The 14,877-nt window shown below is 42.7% G+C and overlaps 2 protein-coding genes across 2 annotated transcripts; one reads left to right on the top strand and one right to left on the bottom strand.

Moving 5' to 3' along the window:
- Positions 1-1,856: 1,856 nt before the first annotated feature.
- On the bottom strand, positions 1,857-5,130 carry LOC133424495 (transcription termination factor 2, mitochondrial-like). Its single transcript, XM_061715152.1, has 2 exons — positions 5,084-5,130; positions 1,857-3,622 (listed from the first exon to the last, which is right to left on the bottom strand). Exon 2 carries the CDS (start codon positions 3,610-3,612, stop codon positions 2,473-2,475), a length of 1,140 nt encoding a protein of 379 aa, XP_061571136.1. The 5' UTR covers positions 3,613-3,622; positions 5,084-5,130; the 3' UTR covers positions 1,857-2,472.
- Positions 5,131-8,472: 3,342 nt separating this feature from the next.
- On the top strand, positions 8,473-10,242 carry tnnt2c (troponin T2c, cardiac). Its single transcript, XM_061714702.1, has one exon. The coding sequence runs from the start codon at positions 8,536-8,538 to the stop codon at positions 9,298-9,300; it is 765 nt and encodes a 254-aa protein (XP_061570686.1). The 5' UTR covers positions 8,473-8,535; the 3' UTR covers positions 9,301-10,242.
- Positions 10,243-14,877: the final 4,635 nt, after the last annotated feature.

The raw sequence follows: 14,877 nt of genomic DNA, 5'->3' as shown, positions 1-14,877 counted from the left end.
AGAAAGACGAGGGGAGCACAGAGCATCACAGTGCCCCCCCACCCCCACAATAAATACATGTACCACCAAAGAGAACTGCTTGTGTCTTGTTCTCTCTTGTTCATTTTTCATTAAAAACTGGTCAAAATAAAGGGTTTGGTTTGTTCTTTGGAGACTTAAACAGTCAAGATACCTTTTTAATATGAAGGAAAAGAAGACGACAGATTTTCATGCAATTAAAAAAGATAAGACAAGAATCAGATGCTGTTAATCACTTCAACTGGTCTTTGTGGGAGTTTCCTGGACATTCAGGCAGAGGTGTCAAGTAACGAAGTATAAATACTTAGTTACCTTACTTAAGTAGAAATTTTGGTTATCTATACTTCACTGGAGTAATTATTTTTCAGACGACTTTTTACTTTTACTCCTTAAATTTTCATGCAATTATCTGTACTTTTTACTCCTTACATTTTAAAAACAGCCTCGTTACTCTATTTCATTTCAGCCTTTAAAAAAAAACTATCCAATTAAATTGCTCCATCCGGATAGAGTGAATTTGGTTATGGTTGTTTCAGATGTTCTTGTCCAGTTTTGTTCTTACATCCGTTCCCTCAGATTCCTGCAACTAAACTTGGATGTACATTCCAATAAAGGTTAGAATAAATGATAACATGCCTCTGAAGTTTGACTTTTTGCACCATTACAATACTTATAGGCAACTAGTCATCATATCTCCTGCTCTCTGAAACACGTGTTAATGCTCAATAGTTCACATATATGGTTCTTTAATATATTTGCATTATACTAAGATGCATTCATTTTCAATGGCTTTTGTCCTTAATGGATTTTTTCCCCCTTACATTACTTTTACTTTTATACTTTAAGTAGTTTTGAAACCAGTACTTTTATACTTTTACTTGAGTAAAAAACTTGAGTTGATACTTCAACTTCTACAGGAGTATTTTTAAACTCTAGTATCTATACTTCTGCATTCAGGATCAAATCAAGTGTCAAAACAATGCCAAAAGGGAAAACATAAGTCATGGTCCTCGGGTCACATCGTCCTGCATGTTTGAGATGTTTCCTGCACCAACACACCTGATTGTAATTAATCAATTAACGGTCATCACCAGCTGGTCATCAGGTCTGGACAGCTCTGTTGATGAACCAGCTCCTGGTATCACGGTGAGCTGAAGCAGGGAAACATCTGAAACACGCAGGACGGTGTGTCCCGAGGACCAGGGTTGGGGAAACACCCTTAGAGGACTTGCTGCTGAAACCATTTAGGATATTTTGGAGTTCCTGAGTGAAAACATTCAAGACGGCTGCCAACCTTTTCCAGATGTCCCAGAAAATGTAGTGCGAGGCTGAGTACACGCATGTCAGACGCTGCAGGCCTCGCTGAGCGTGTTTGAAATGTCTGGGACAGAACGGTTAGTTATCGGGAGAAGACCTTCCCTGTTCCTCAGCATCGGCAGAAGAGTCATGATGTCTGGACTTGGACCACAGACGGTCTTCTAGAAGAATCTGCAACTCCACCAGCACCTGAACCTGAGCATCTCCTCCATGTTGTCATACAGGAAACAGCTTCTCCTCAACGTTACTGCTGCTAAAACTGGATCTTCAAGCCAGTGGCACACGAGGTAACTGCTTATCGCCCACATTATTTATTAATTTCTCCGTTTTTGGCTCCACTTTTGGTAAATAATGGAATGCCATAAGGTTGCATTTACTTGACGCCAACATCCACCACACAGTCAGATGATATTTAAGCTTTTAGAAAAAAAGGGTGCTAACTTTTCACATTTAAACATTGAATAAGTTCACAACAGTTTGTCCTGAAACTGACAATTTAAACCATTGAGTTTGAACTCCAAACATTTATTGCTCACCTGCATTGTACAGTTTCAACAGTCATTTTTGTTAGTTACAAGTTAAATGTGAAAGAATATTCATAAGCAGCAAATGGCACTCAGCAGTGTTTTCCTTAAAATACTTGCATTACATCAGTATTTGGCAGAACCGTATACTCTGGACATATGTCCCTGGATACAGTCACCTAAACACTAAGTAAGGTTTGAAAACCGTTAGTTTCTCTTTTTTTTGTGCAGAGGCATCCTCAGATGTCTGAGAATGTTGTATAGAAGGATTATAACGAAGGCCACAAGCGTAACTGAGGTTGTGCAGTGATGCTCTGCTCCTCAAACCACCTCCTTTTGTTTGTGTTTTGCACAAAGCTAAAGTTGTGACTAACTTCACCGTTTCATAGCATTTTGCACCTTATCGAAAGACAGGAGACAAATTAAGGATAAGACCAGCATGAAATGTCTCTATGGCGGTATCAGCTTTGATGCACCGACTTCCTGAGACCCTACTGGTGACACTGGTTTAGAGCTCCATGTGGTGCAAGATTGTGATCAGGACAGTTTCTGTTCCATCACCATGAACCTCAGGTTTCTCCGGTAGCTTGTCGGCCGCCTGAGGCTCCAGCGGTCACTCCTCGGCAGATCTGAGTGGCGCCACAGGGTTGAAGATCGGCCTCTGCTGCCTGAGGTTCAGCCTGGCTTGGCTCATCTCAAAGTCCTTCTTAGTTCCCACGATGACGTCCAGGCTGCCGGAGCGCACGTCGTAGCCGTAGGAGGCCAGCTTCTGGATGCGGTAGAGCACGATCTGTGTGGTGAGCTCCATCACGTTGGGAGACTCCTTCACCTGCTCCACGCTGGCGCCCGCGTCCATCAGCCCCTGGAAGCGCCCCGCCAGCGTCGGCAGGGAGTAGTACAGAATGGCCGGGCAGCGGATCAGCACCTGCTTGAGCTCGGCTCTGGAGCAGGCGAGCACGGCCTCGGTGTAGTTCAGCGCCTGCTGCATGGCCTCGGGCCTCAGCTCTGCGATGGAGGCGCGCAGGCTGCACACCAGGCTGAGCAGCTCCTCGGTGCTGAAGCCCTGCTCCCGCAGGAACGCCAGGCTGTCCCTCCAAGCCTCGGCCGGACGCAGCAGGATGTACGGGTTCTGGCTGAGCAGCTTCTGCAGCCAGACGCGCAGGTTCCCCTCGTCGCCGCCCAGGTCCAGGTAGGTCTCCCGCAGCGTGTGGATCACCTCCTGGTTGAGCTCCACGGGCCGGCTGAAGCTCTGCGGGGCGCTGGCCATCAGCTTGCTGATGATCCTCCTGCTGAGGCGAAGGCTCTGGAGGTAGAGGATGTTGGCCCGCTGGTTGTTGTGGTGGGTGACCGTGAAGAAGGAGGCCGGGAACTTCTCGATGATTCCCAGCAGCGCACGCTTGCTGGAGCACACGGACTCCCAGAGGTCCAGCTGGGCGGCCACGTCCTCCGGCCGACACAGGACGGCCTCGGGGTGGTCCTCGAGGATGCGGGCGATGATCGACCCGTCCGCACCCATGTCCCTCAGCATGTCGGCGGTCTCGGACACGTAGGCGGAGCTCTCGGACAAAACCCAGCTCTTGAACTTGCGCACCTTCCTGATGTCCACGGAGAGTTCGTACAGGGAGTCGACCGTGCGCTGGTTTTCCAGCCTTTTGTTGGGAGACGGCACCGTACAGGCGGAGGCGGAGGGAGGAAGGAGCATCCTCATCCTCTGGCAGGACGTGCACAGTGAGGCGGCGGTGACGCGAAGCATCGTAGCGGATCTGTGTGAAGAAAACACAGCGATGACAACTGCTTTCCCAGGAGATGAGAGGAGTCCTGATTTAATGCTAGACACTGACAGGAAATGGCACTCAGTGTTTTCGGTCTGCTACCAGCAATCTGTTATCAAGGAAATTGCATGTTTAGTTCCCAGTTGGCCACTTAAAACATGAAATTGAATTATTAAGTGAAGGAAAAATATCTACCGTAATTCCAAGTTTAGTCAAAACAATGATTGTTAGAAGTGAAAAAGGCCTACATCTTTTACCATTTTTAAAAAAAATAACAAACTAATTTCCTGAGGGCTCAAATAAATATGACATGTTTTGGTCGAAATGCATGAGTCACAGCACCTTCGTTTTTAACTATGTCTGCACAGACATGTGTTCAAAACACCCGGATACATCAGTAGTGTCATAATCTGCAGTTCCTCAACTAACCACAAAGGGCAGACTCCCAAAGTCAAATGTACACATTGTACCACCTGGTCTACAAAAGTAAATGGCATTTATGTTAACTTTAACCTCTTATATTAATATCAGGTAAAGTGTATATGAAGACACAAGTTTATGGATTATTACCAAAGTGTATTTTGTTGTTGAATGACAGCTCCAGTGCAGGTATAATGGTATAATCAGCTAGCTGTCATCACTGAGTTACCAAATTCACTGAATTTGACATCTGAGATGTGAATTAAGAGCTATGAGAGCATAATCACTTTTATTTTAAAAGATAATGTGGCTCATTGTTCTGTTACCCAGTTCTGCGAGGTGACTGCTTCTGGGTTGGCCTCGAAAGGATCTTTGAATGACGCTTTTCCAAACTTCAGCTGCAGGCAAAGTAACACGGTTTTATTTTCCTTATTTTATTTATACAGCAGTCCAAATTGGTACAAATATTTCAGATTACTGGTTTAAGTTTTTGCTGCTTTTTAATTTCCAGTTGAACCAAAACCATCTGGTATTTCTTGTGACAGAAATAGCTCACAAAGCTGCCAATTTGATACAATGACATTTTTCTTCTCTTCTGTCCCTCTGCTTCATCTTGTGACCCGTGTGAGAGGGCCATTTCCCAGCCTGGGAATAACTTTCTCATGACACAGGAAAAAAAGTCAAAAGTTTCAAATAAAGAACCACTGAGCTATTTGATGAAATGTCTAAAAATAGATTTCACTTCCAAACAACGCGTCAACAGTGCATGTATTAATATTGTTGTTTGTGAATGAACTGCATCAACCATCAAATAAGTTTGGTTAATAAAGGTAAAAACAAAAAGGCTGAACATCCATGAGTCCTGGCTGCTGCCTTGTACATGTGATGTCACACGTGTTATGTTATGTAGGTATTATATAGCAACAACTACACCAGGTGACAACAGTACAACAAGACACAAAGACAGCAGTTAGTAAACATAAATACAATCCTTCCTTACGTAAAATATACAACAAAGATGGATTATTTTACCAGTTTGTCAGCGCAGCTGTAGGACTCCGAGGCCACGCCCACTGCGATTCTTTCATAACAACACATAAACGGGTGGGCGGAGCCAGTGAGACACACGTGACCCCCTGCAACCAATAGCGCTGCTCTCCGTAGCCCCGCCCACTCAGGAGACAGAGGTCTGTGATTGGTGGAGTTACTCTCTGTGGGTGGAGTGACAGACTGATGGACCAATCAGAAGCGTTAGTCGTCTTCCGCATAATATATTTTATTTTTTCCACTCCTTTTTTTTATATTTTTGAAGAATTTAAAACAGAATTCAAGTTGTTGTGTTACTAAAAAGTCATAAAAAATATGAAAACTTGAAACTAATGTGGGCCAAACAGAGAGTGTGTTTCAAGTATATAAAACAAAATGAGAAAAGAAACAATTTAGCCAGTTTATATTGGTGGGAACATATGGGGGAGATATGTATCCAGACACAAGTCAGCAAGGTGTATTTTGTTTGAACTTCATCATAATACTGAGAAATTGAGTTTGTTGTTTTCAAATCTACTGTTATGCAACTTTTGACAAAAGTTGCATAACAGTGCATCTATCTGTTGTGACGTACGCTAAACAAAAAATGTTTCCAGAATAACTGAAAATGGATAATAATTTGGTGTGACAACAGTATCAAAAAAGCATCAACCATCACTTCAGCCTTGCACATATTTTCTTTTCCATCTCCTTTGGACGATTTGTGTCTGGGGCCGTTAACAACTTAAGATGGTACTTAAGCTAAGACAAGTTTATCCATGAAACACATGTCATACAAACAGCAAATTCAATGTGCTTTGGAAAATTGATAAACATTTTTGAAAGACTTAAGAAACAGAGACATATTTTTTGTCTGCAACTGTTTTGACCAACCACAAGTATTTCCATTCTGTCTCTTTCTATCTGTTCTAGACACCCAGTAGTGGATATAGTAAAAGTCTACCTCTTTATGAACGGAAGACACGTCCTCAGAGGAAAAAGCAAAGTACAACTGTGCATCACTGGCATATGAGTGATGGGAAATACTATGCGTTTTACCACTTTGTAATGACTCAAAACTGCTGGTGGAAACATGAAAGTTGCTGTCCCTTTTTAATATGATGAATACCAGTTAAAACATTACGTTTTAATCCATCTTCTTCTGGTTCTGAACCTTAATCCTGAATGGCAGTTTAGAGTTTTTGAGTTTTGAGTGGCAGCTGACTTTGGCATGTTGTCATTAGAAGCAACGTTGGCTATAAATGCACTAAAACACTGTTCCTGAACAATATGGCTGCACATTTGTGGAGTCTGAAGTACAAAGAAATCAAAAAATGTGGGAAAATTCAGTTTTTTCTTTAAAATCCTGCTCTGGTTTTGTATTGGATTGTTTGAAGGTGTTGAGTCTTTTCAAAGCTTCAATCCAAACAACTCTAATGATCAGGTATGGATGGATTCCACTTTATTAATCTTTGGCTGCTTTAAACCAAATTAGAGTGCCCTTTAAATGCTTTGGGGACCTGGATATTTGTATTAAAAACAATGTCTCTTGTAGCATAGATCTACATGGAGATGTATTGTTTCAATGTTGCAAGAGTTGTTGAATGCAGTCCTTCCTATAAAACGCCCTGCTCACCTGAAGTGAGTCCTTTATAATCTTGTTGCATAACTGTAGTTCCCACTATCGGCCACACGATGTCACTGTGACCCCAGTTCTGTCCAGGAAAGCATCACGTCATCCTGGTTCAAACTAGGCCTTTTTTTTTTTTTTTTTTTTAGCCAAAGTAACAATGGTACATACATCTTTATAACTATTTCGAAGAAAAAAAAAACAATAAAAAGATCACTACATTCAGTGACCGTAGTGTACCAATTATCACTAAAATAAAATCACAAGTCAAAGATTTTTTCCCCTTTTTTTAACCCCTCCAAACATAAAAATAAATGGATATAAAATTATAGCAGGATAAGAATTAATTACGCAAAAAAAGAATAGAAAATAAATAAATAAAAAGAAAAGAAATAAAAAAAAATAAAACAGCTCACTAAACTATTACTCTAAACACCATAATGCAAATACACACCCACACATAAATAAAATTGCAAAAAGGAAAGAAAAAGTATATGAAAACACCTAAATGAGTGCCAAGCACTAACAGGCACCTATAAGTGGGTAACACTTTTAAGTTTGAAACATGAGATATGAAATATTGCCATCTTTGATACAACCTTTCAGTACTTCCACGACTAGAGCACCTGATTTATTTTCAAGTTTAAACTAGGCCTTTTCTAAAACTACTTTATTCTGTATGATGGTTAAATACTGGAAAATTGTCTTCACTTCCTCAAAACTACATTCTTTTATGGCTCTTTTTCTCAGTCCGTCAGTAGAATTGAGTTCAAGCCCAGCAGAGCAGAGATGATACTGTGTTAATCCGCAGAAGGTGCTACTATATATAGCCCTCGTCATCCGCCGCCTGCTTTTTGTTGATAGCCACAGTTGTCCCTTGCCAGCAGCAACCAGGAGTGCCTTGATTATACTGGAACCACCTGCCGTCCTCATGTTGCACACAGGCATGTTTTAGAAGAGCACAACCCGCTCGGGGGATGAATCAGGCGTGGGGGGATTCTCATCCTCCCAGGTCATAATGGCCCTATCGTCTCTCCAGTCAGAAGCCCTGAAGGTTTATCGCAGCACGGCTCTGGAGATGACAACGTGTCGTCTGGCGTGTACTTTTACTGCATCGGGAGCTCCGTGCCCCGGAGGCTCAGGCATCGAGTTAATTGGGATTCCCAGATGATGCAGAGCACCTGTCGTCTGCTTTCTGGAGACTTGGGAACATAAATGCTTGACATATTCAAATGTGGGTGCATGGAAGCAATTAGGCTTTAATCCACTGTGGGCTGTGAGCATACAGACTCCAAGATCTCGTACTTTCCTCGTCTAGGCCTAGGAAGAAGGCTCATCTTGAGCATCTTCATTGCTTGTCTTTTTAAAAATAGATCAAACTTGTTGATAAAACAGAATGAAGACGGTAAAAATGCCCTGATATTTGCACTTTTCTAACAAAGTTAAAAGGCATTTACCATTTAAACAGGCCCAGCGACTTGAAACAACACCGGCGTGTTGCATCTGTTGCACTGCTGAAATAGTCTCTCATTTTGTCCTTACAAAGGAATGAGGAGCCCTGCAGGGTCACCGTGGGCAACAGGGGGGTCTGTAGGGGATAATGTGGGCGTTTTTGTGGCTGACAAGACATGGCGAAGGAGAAAATAGATTGTTCCATCTGTCTTAAAATGACCCACACCCTGGAGACTGTCACCGTATGGTCACGTGACCAAGGCAAGCCCTTAAAACCCCCGAACCGGCCCACCCAAGACTTCACTCATCTCATTCTCGTGTGTGGGACAGCAACTGGTCTTCTCTCTCCTCCCGGGCAAGCCTTAAAGGTACCATCATGGCAGACACTGAGGAAGTTGTGGAGGAATACGAGGAAGAAGAAGTTGAGGAGGAATATGAGGAAGAAGTTGAGGAGGAGGAAGAGGACAAAGGGTCCAAACCCCAGCACAAGACGGCGTACGTGCCCAACATGGCTCCCCCAAAGCTCCCTGGTGGCGACAAGGTGGATTTTGATGACCTGCACCGCAAGAGGCTGGAGAAGGACTACGGTGACCTCCAGGGCCTCATAGCGCAGCACTTTTCCAGCCGTCAGAAGGAAGAGGAGGACCTAGTCGCCCTGCGTAACCGCATCGAAGGCCGCCGGGCCGACAGGGCCGAGCAACAGCGCATCCGGGCGGACAAGGAGCGCGAGCGGCAGGCGCGGCTGGCCGAGGAGAAGGCCAAGCGCGAGGAGGAGGCAGCCAAGAGGGCCGAGGAGGAGGCCAAGAAGAAGAAGACCTTCTCCAACAAGTCGTTCGGGGGTTACATGCAAAAGGCGGACCAGAAGCAGGGCAAGAAGCTGACGGCGCGGGAGGAGAAGAAGAAGGCCCTGTTGGAGCGCAAGAAGCCCCTCAACATCGACCACCTGAACCAGGACAAGCTGGCGGAGAAGGCGCAGGACCTCTGGCAGTCGCTCCACCTGCTGCACGCCGAGAAGTTCGATTTGGCCGAGAAGCTCAAGATCCAGAAGTACGACATCCACGTGCTCCGAAACCGAGTCAGCGACCATCAGAAGTTCTCCAAGTCCCGCGGAGGCAGAGGCAAGACCGGCTCCAGGAAGTGAAGGCCGGGATCCGTGTAAACCGGAGATCCACGCCCCTCGCGCCCGGACTGTTTGCTGTCAGTTTTCAACTAGAGAAGTCGTGAAATCCATCCCAGGAACTGTGTGCAGACTGAGAGGAGCCTCTCTGAAGTCTCAGGGGACCCAAGTGTACCGACAGAAACAACTCGGTGCAGGAGTCACAGCAGTAACTGTTTTGTGTGCCATTTTTGCTCTTTGCTAATATTTTCACTTGTGAAACACATCCTGAACAACATGCATGTTCAGAAACCTTTTTCCCAACGAGATATTCATTTCCTTTCTATTCTCAATAAATGTTTGTTTCCAGGTAACAAAACCTGTGTAATTGACGGATACTTCCAGGTGTCTCAGAAAGCCCGTGTTTGTTATATTTATGTAATCTTGACTGCTCTGCCCCCTGCACTAAAACCTCCTGTAACTTGCCCCTGAGCGGGGGTTGTTGGCAGGGTCACGTCAGCACCCCTTAAGCCAAACAGGTGCTGCACAGCTGATTCTTCTTTCTTTCACAAGGCTAATTTAGGCTCCATCAGGGCCAGGGGGACTTATTGATTTATTTTGGGAAACAAGAAGAGAGTCAAACATAAAGAGGGGTATAAACTTAAATGTTTTTAGGAAAAGCGTTCATGATAAAACTTTTTTTTTAATGTCTGAAACAACTGTGACGCTTTGCTTGTCTGAATAATCTAAATGGGCTATTATATAATCTGAAGTGACTCATGAAGCATACGAGGCGATGTTAAGAGAATTTATAATTGTGTCTACCCAACAACAAGACAAATATATAATCATTCATTGTAGCTCACAAAACAAAGCAACATTTGCTATTTCACCTTGTAATTTTTGCTTTTATACATCAAATCATGGACTGAAGATAAGAATCCCAAAAGTTTATTTAAAACAAACTTTACATCAAAGTGTTTTTTTGTTTTTTTTTTTTAATAAGAAGTCCTGTCCCACCCTTCGTCAGCTGTATCAGAACTTTGTTCTGAAGTTGTTTTTGGTCGCATTTGAACTTTTATTTTTTTTTTACTGTTAAAAAAAAAACAATTTTAAACGAAAAAATTATTAAAATGAAAATAACTTTTTAATGATTAAAAATTCAAGCAGATTAAACATAAATTCCTAAACTCGAAAAAACAAAAACAAAACACTGGATTTTAGTGAACATGAATATCAGTTTTTTCCAGTTAAATCAGCCGTGTGGTCTATTATTAGATACTCAATATGTTTTTGCATAAATGTTCCTTTTAAAAAGCCTATTATAGTCGAGTAGAGGAGAAGCACAGATTTCTTTCTCTCATTTGTCGTTTTTATTGATTTATTTTTACAAATCTGGACTTTGAATGCCGACTATGAAATGACGTGTTGAGTAATAACAGACTTTTTCCACTAGATGGCGCCAGAAAACTAGTCGGTACACAAGTTTGGACGTAACGTCTACAGAAATGTTGATACATGTTCAACACTTTTATGAAAATAAACCTTACAAACCATCACCAGAAGCTCGTTTCAGCTATCTAATTAAGCTAATCAAATAGTCTTTTTTTTATTTTAAAGAAAACTTTATTTCTTGTAACTAAATTGCCATAAAAATTATTTGGGAACAAACAATCCATCTTTATGGATAGTTTGTAGTTCAGCCAACTTTAAGTATGTTCAGATTTTTCTTAATTCAGAGAATGAAAACATCACCTTTACCATCTCTGACTGTTTTAATGTCGGGAAATGAATAAATAATTAAATAAATACTTCAATAAATAAAAGAAAACATGTCAGTGTAAGGTGCAGGGAATTTTTTTGTGACCCCCTGCAGACTGTGATTGTCATCCCGGCTTGCTCTGCCGATGCCTAACCGCTGTTTTCGCTTCTCGTGGCTGTGAAAAGCCATTAAAGTCTGCCAGACGCAGCGGTATGCCCCCTTTGGTTGCCACGGAAACGGGGAGAGGCTGTCTTCACGGAGGGGTCTCTATACCCCTCTTCAGCTTCAGAATGCCCTCTGATATTCAGCAGGAACATAGGGGGTGAGGGGGTCATGATGCTGATGTTGAGTGAAAAACCACAGATCGACCTCCTTCCATCGTCTCACCGGAGAACAAAATGTCCCTGGAACTTGTTGCAGTCGTTGCCGTGGTGGTGATGCAGTTTATTAACTCCTGGTTACTCTCCGTGTGTGACATAAGGGTTGGACTTCATGCACGTGGAGCTGAAACGTGTCCATGCCTATAGCAAAGGGTGTGTGTGTGTGTGTGTGTGTGTGTGTGTGTGTGTGTGTGTGTGTTCACCAGAGCAGCAGCAGGGTCATCAGCAGGGCTCTTGTTTGCTCATTAGTCCTCCGCAGAGAAGCGCCTCTAATGTACGTGCTGCGTGATGGACAGCTCACACCCGACCAGACCCAGACCGTCTGCTCTGCTGTACTTTCATTAAAATGACGACAGGCGTCTCACAGGTGACTTGTGCTGGCGTTTCGTTGTTTGTTGTCGATGCACACGATCAATGTTTGTCCTCGTTCCACCCCAGAAAAATAATCACTTGAATTGCTCGGGCTGTCGTGTTCACTTGGTGTGGGCACAACTTTGATTTTTATGATCTAAAAATGGCTTTTTATTCTTCTGAGACAAATAAGACGTCATTGTTGTATCACCACGGGTCTTGATGTCAGCGTATGGTGTTTTATTTTTAAAACTGACCAGATTCTAGATGCTGCTCTCCCGCCTGCATGACAACACTTTGGTCCTCTGACTAACAAGTGCCTGAGTTTGGCGCTTTACGGGCCGGCAGGACCCAGTGGTTCACCTAGAGCAGGGGTCGGCAACCCGTGGCTCTTTAGCTAGTGGCTCCTGGAGCTTTTTTTAAAAATGTTTTACCTTTTTTTTTTCTCTTTTCTTCCTTTTTTTCTTCTTCTTTTTTTCCTTTTTTTTTCTTTTTTCTTCCTTTCCCCCCTCCTTTTAAATCTCGACATTTCAACTTTTTTCTCGAAATTTTGACTTTTTTCTTGACATTTCGACTTTTTTCTCAACATTTTGACTTTTTTCTGTAAATTTTTGACTTTTTTCTCGACATTTCGACTTTTTTCTTGACATTTCGACTTTTTTCTCGAGATTGTACTTCAACATTAATCTTGACATTTCGACTTTTTTCTCGAAGTGCATAATGAAAAAAAAATCTTCCCCCAGTTATAACTAATATAGCTACATGCAGCATGTGTTGCCTTCATTCTAAGGCTTATACTAGACTTTGCGGCTCCAGACATATTGGTTTTTTGTGTTTTTGGTCCAATACGGCTCTTTCAACATTTCTGGTTGCCGACCCCTGACCTAGAGTGTTGTAAAAGTGTCTTACCCTTCAAAGCTGTAACACAGCCTGAGCTGAATATTATATAATAGTTCATTTGTGCTGCTTTAAATAAATCCATTAGTTATAAAATGATTTACTGAGACGTAAGATTGACGTTAAAATGGTGTGTCCCTGTAAAATATCATAAAAATATGGATTTCTGTGAAATATCCCACCTGGTTTAGCCTTTATATTAGAAAATCAGCTGAAAAGGTTGATGTATGATCCAATATTATTACTAATTAGATGCATAATTGAATGTTTGTAACCATGATAAGGTCCACAAAGCCTTTTACCTGTGAAGAAAGTTATAAAACTCAAGGTATGCTAGGCTGCTCTGTTACACTGCTATCGATCCTCAGGGTTAACAGTTTCTTTAGAGTGAGCAGACTGAGGTGTGTTTCTATAAATACACACAATCACACGGAACACCAGCGGGGAAATAATCTTGGAGGAACGCTCGGGCTCCAGGTCTCGGGTGTTTCGGCCTGTGGATAAATTAGCCCACCCTGGAGACGGCGCCAGGCGGGCTTAGCTCCAACCTCCTCCAAATTGAGGTGGGAGTTGGTAGCAGCTAGAGGTATAAAGGAGATTTAACCCATCCGACACGGCATTAATCTCCGTACTTCTTCAGCATCCTGCAAGTTTTCAAACCCTGATCCCTCCGGCCGTATAAAGACGTCATGCCGCCGTGCATCTTATCAGGCTCTTATTGGCCCGACGTAAGGGTGAGTTCACAGCAGCAGTGATCATGTAATGTACTTTATGGTGCTTGGATGAGAATAATAACCGTGGAGCCGTAATTGCTGCGCTACTCATGACAGACCACCTAAGTGGAGACGTGGCCGTCGAGTGGTTTGATGTGAAGATGGCACTCGTGTTCGGATCAGAGATCAGATTTAATTGATTTTTTTTCTTTGCTTCCTTCTTTCCCTTAATGTCTCTTTTTTTAGTCACCAAAAGCTGTTAAGTTCAATAAAGAATATATCAAGCTGAACTAATAAAGACAACCCACTTGGGTAGAGAAACATGAGGATGTATTATTCATAAACTAATGTATATATTGGCTTGAAATTCTGTTTGCCCTCTGGCTTATTCTGGCAAATCAAACCCATAGATCACACTCAGGAAAACCCATGTACTGTACATGTATCAGAACTCCAAATGGTCACTTTTAGAGATGCAACAGTTATGCAGAGTTATCTACTGATTCACAGGCTGGTTTATGATTCCTGGACCGCAGATGTCGGCCTTCTGCCGTCGGCGTGAGCTGCCAGCTGACTCGAGGACACGTGAAATGGAGCAAACTCGTCCTTTTATGCAGGTGACAAGCACCGTCAGTTCCAGAGCCTCTGCGCGTGCCGTCGCTAAATGTGTCATTCAACTGGAAAAGAGAAAGTGAGCTGCACTTTTTTTTCCAAAACCTTGACAGCTAAGAAATACTTGCACATGCTGTGCAGCCAAAAATCTGATTTTCCGGTTCCAGATCCCGTCATCGATAAAGATGTTCAAGCTGCCTGGTTAGGGTTAGGAAAAGTCCAGCTACCACTTCAAACAACATACACTTTATGTGGCTTTTTCTTTTCTTTTTTTTCAACCTGCAGACTTTACGTTTTAATCCCGAGACGACAGAATAATAAATCACAATCTCACTTTTTGAGAATTTACTAAAGACCATGAAACTCTTTGCATCAATTCCCTACTCCTGTCATCCCTGCTGCTTCTGTTTGAAGCAAAATAAGAGCTCAAAAGAGGACAGACTTTAAGAAGAGGATACCTTTGATATCACCTCACATCTCGTGGGGATCCTGACCTCAAGGTCGGGAATCACATCCTTTTAATTTTCTTACTTTATTGAGATGCTAACACTCGAAGAACAGCAAGTGTAGAGACTGGACCCAAAATGACTGTAGTTAAATATTAAACAAAGATAGACTGAAGACTTTTGATAACTGCAGTTTAATCAAATCGGAAAGTTTTTGAACCCTTGAAACTGGTTAACAAACATCTTTGAGTTTAACAGAAAAGAGTGGGACATTCACATTAACTGGACTTACAGTTCGCAGGGTTGTGAATGAGTCATTTCACACGTGTGCGTGTGTGTGTGTGTGTGTGTGTGTGTGTGTGTGTGTGTGTGTGTGTGTGTGTGTGTGTGTGTGTGTGTGTGTGTGTGTGTGTGTGTGTGTGTGTGTGTGTGTGTGTGTGTGTGTGTGTGTGTGTGTGTGT

Source organism: Cololabis saira, chromosome 23, assembly GCF_033807715.1.
Source record: "Cololabis saira isolate AMF1-May2022 chromosome 23, fColSai1.1, whole genome shotgun sequence".
In the NCBI taxonomy this organism is placed as follows: Eukaryota; Metazoa; Chordata; class Actinopteri; order Beloniformes; family Belonidae; genus Cololabis; species Cololabis saira.
The sequence above is the reverse complement of the archived record's forward strand: the minus strand, read 5'-3'. Positions and strand labels throughout refer to the sequence as shown.

Excerpts from the sequence above, each read along its gene's own strand:
- LOC133424495 (XM_061715152.1), bottom strand. The coding sequence starts at position 3,612 with ATGCTTCGCGTCACCGCCGCCTCACTGTGCACGTCCTGCCAGAGGATG.
- tnnt2c (XM_061714702.1), top strand. The coding sequence starts at position 8,536 with ATGGCAGACACTGAGGAAGTTGTGGAGGAATACGAGGAAGAAGAAGTT.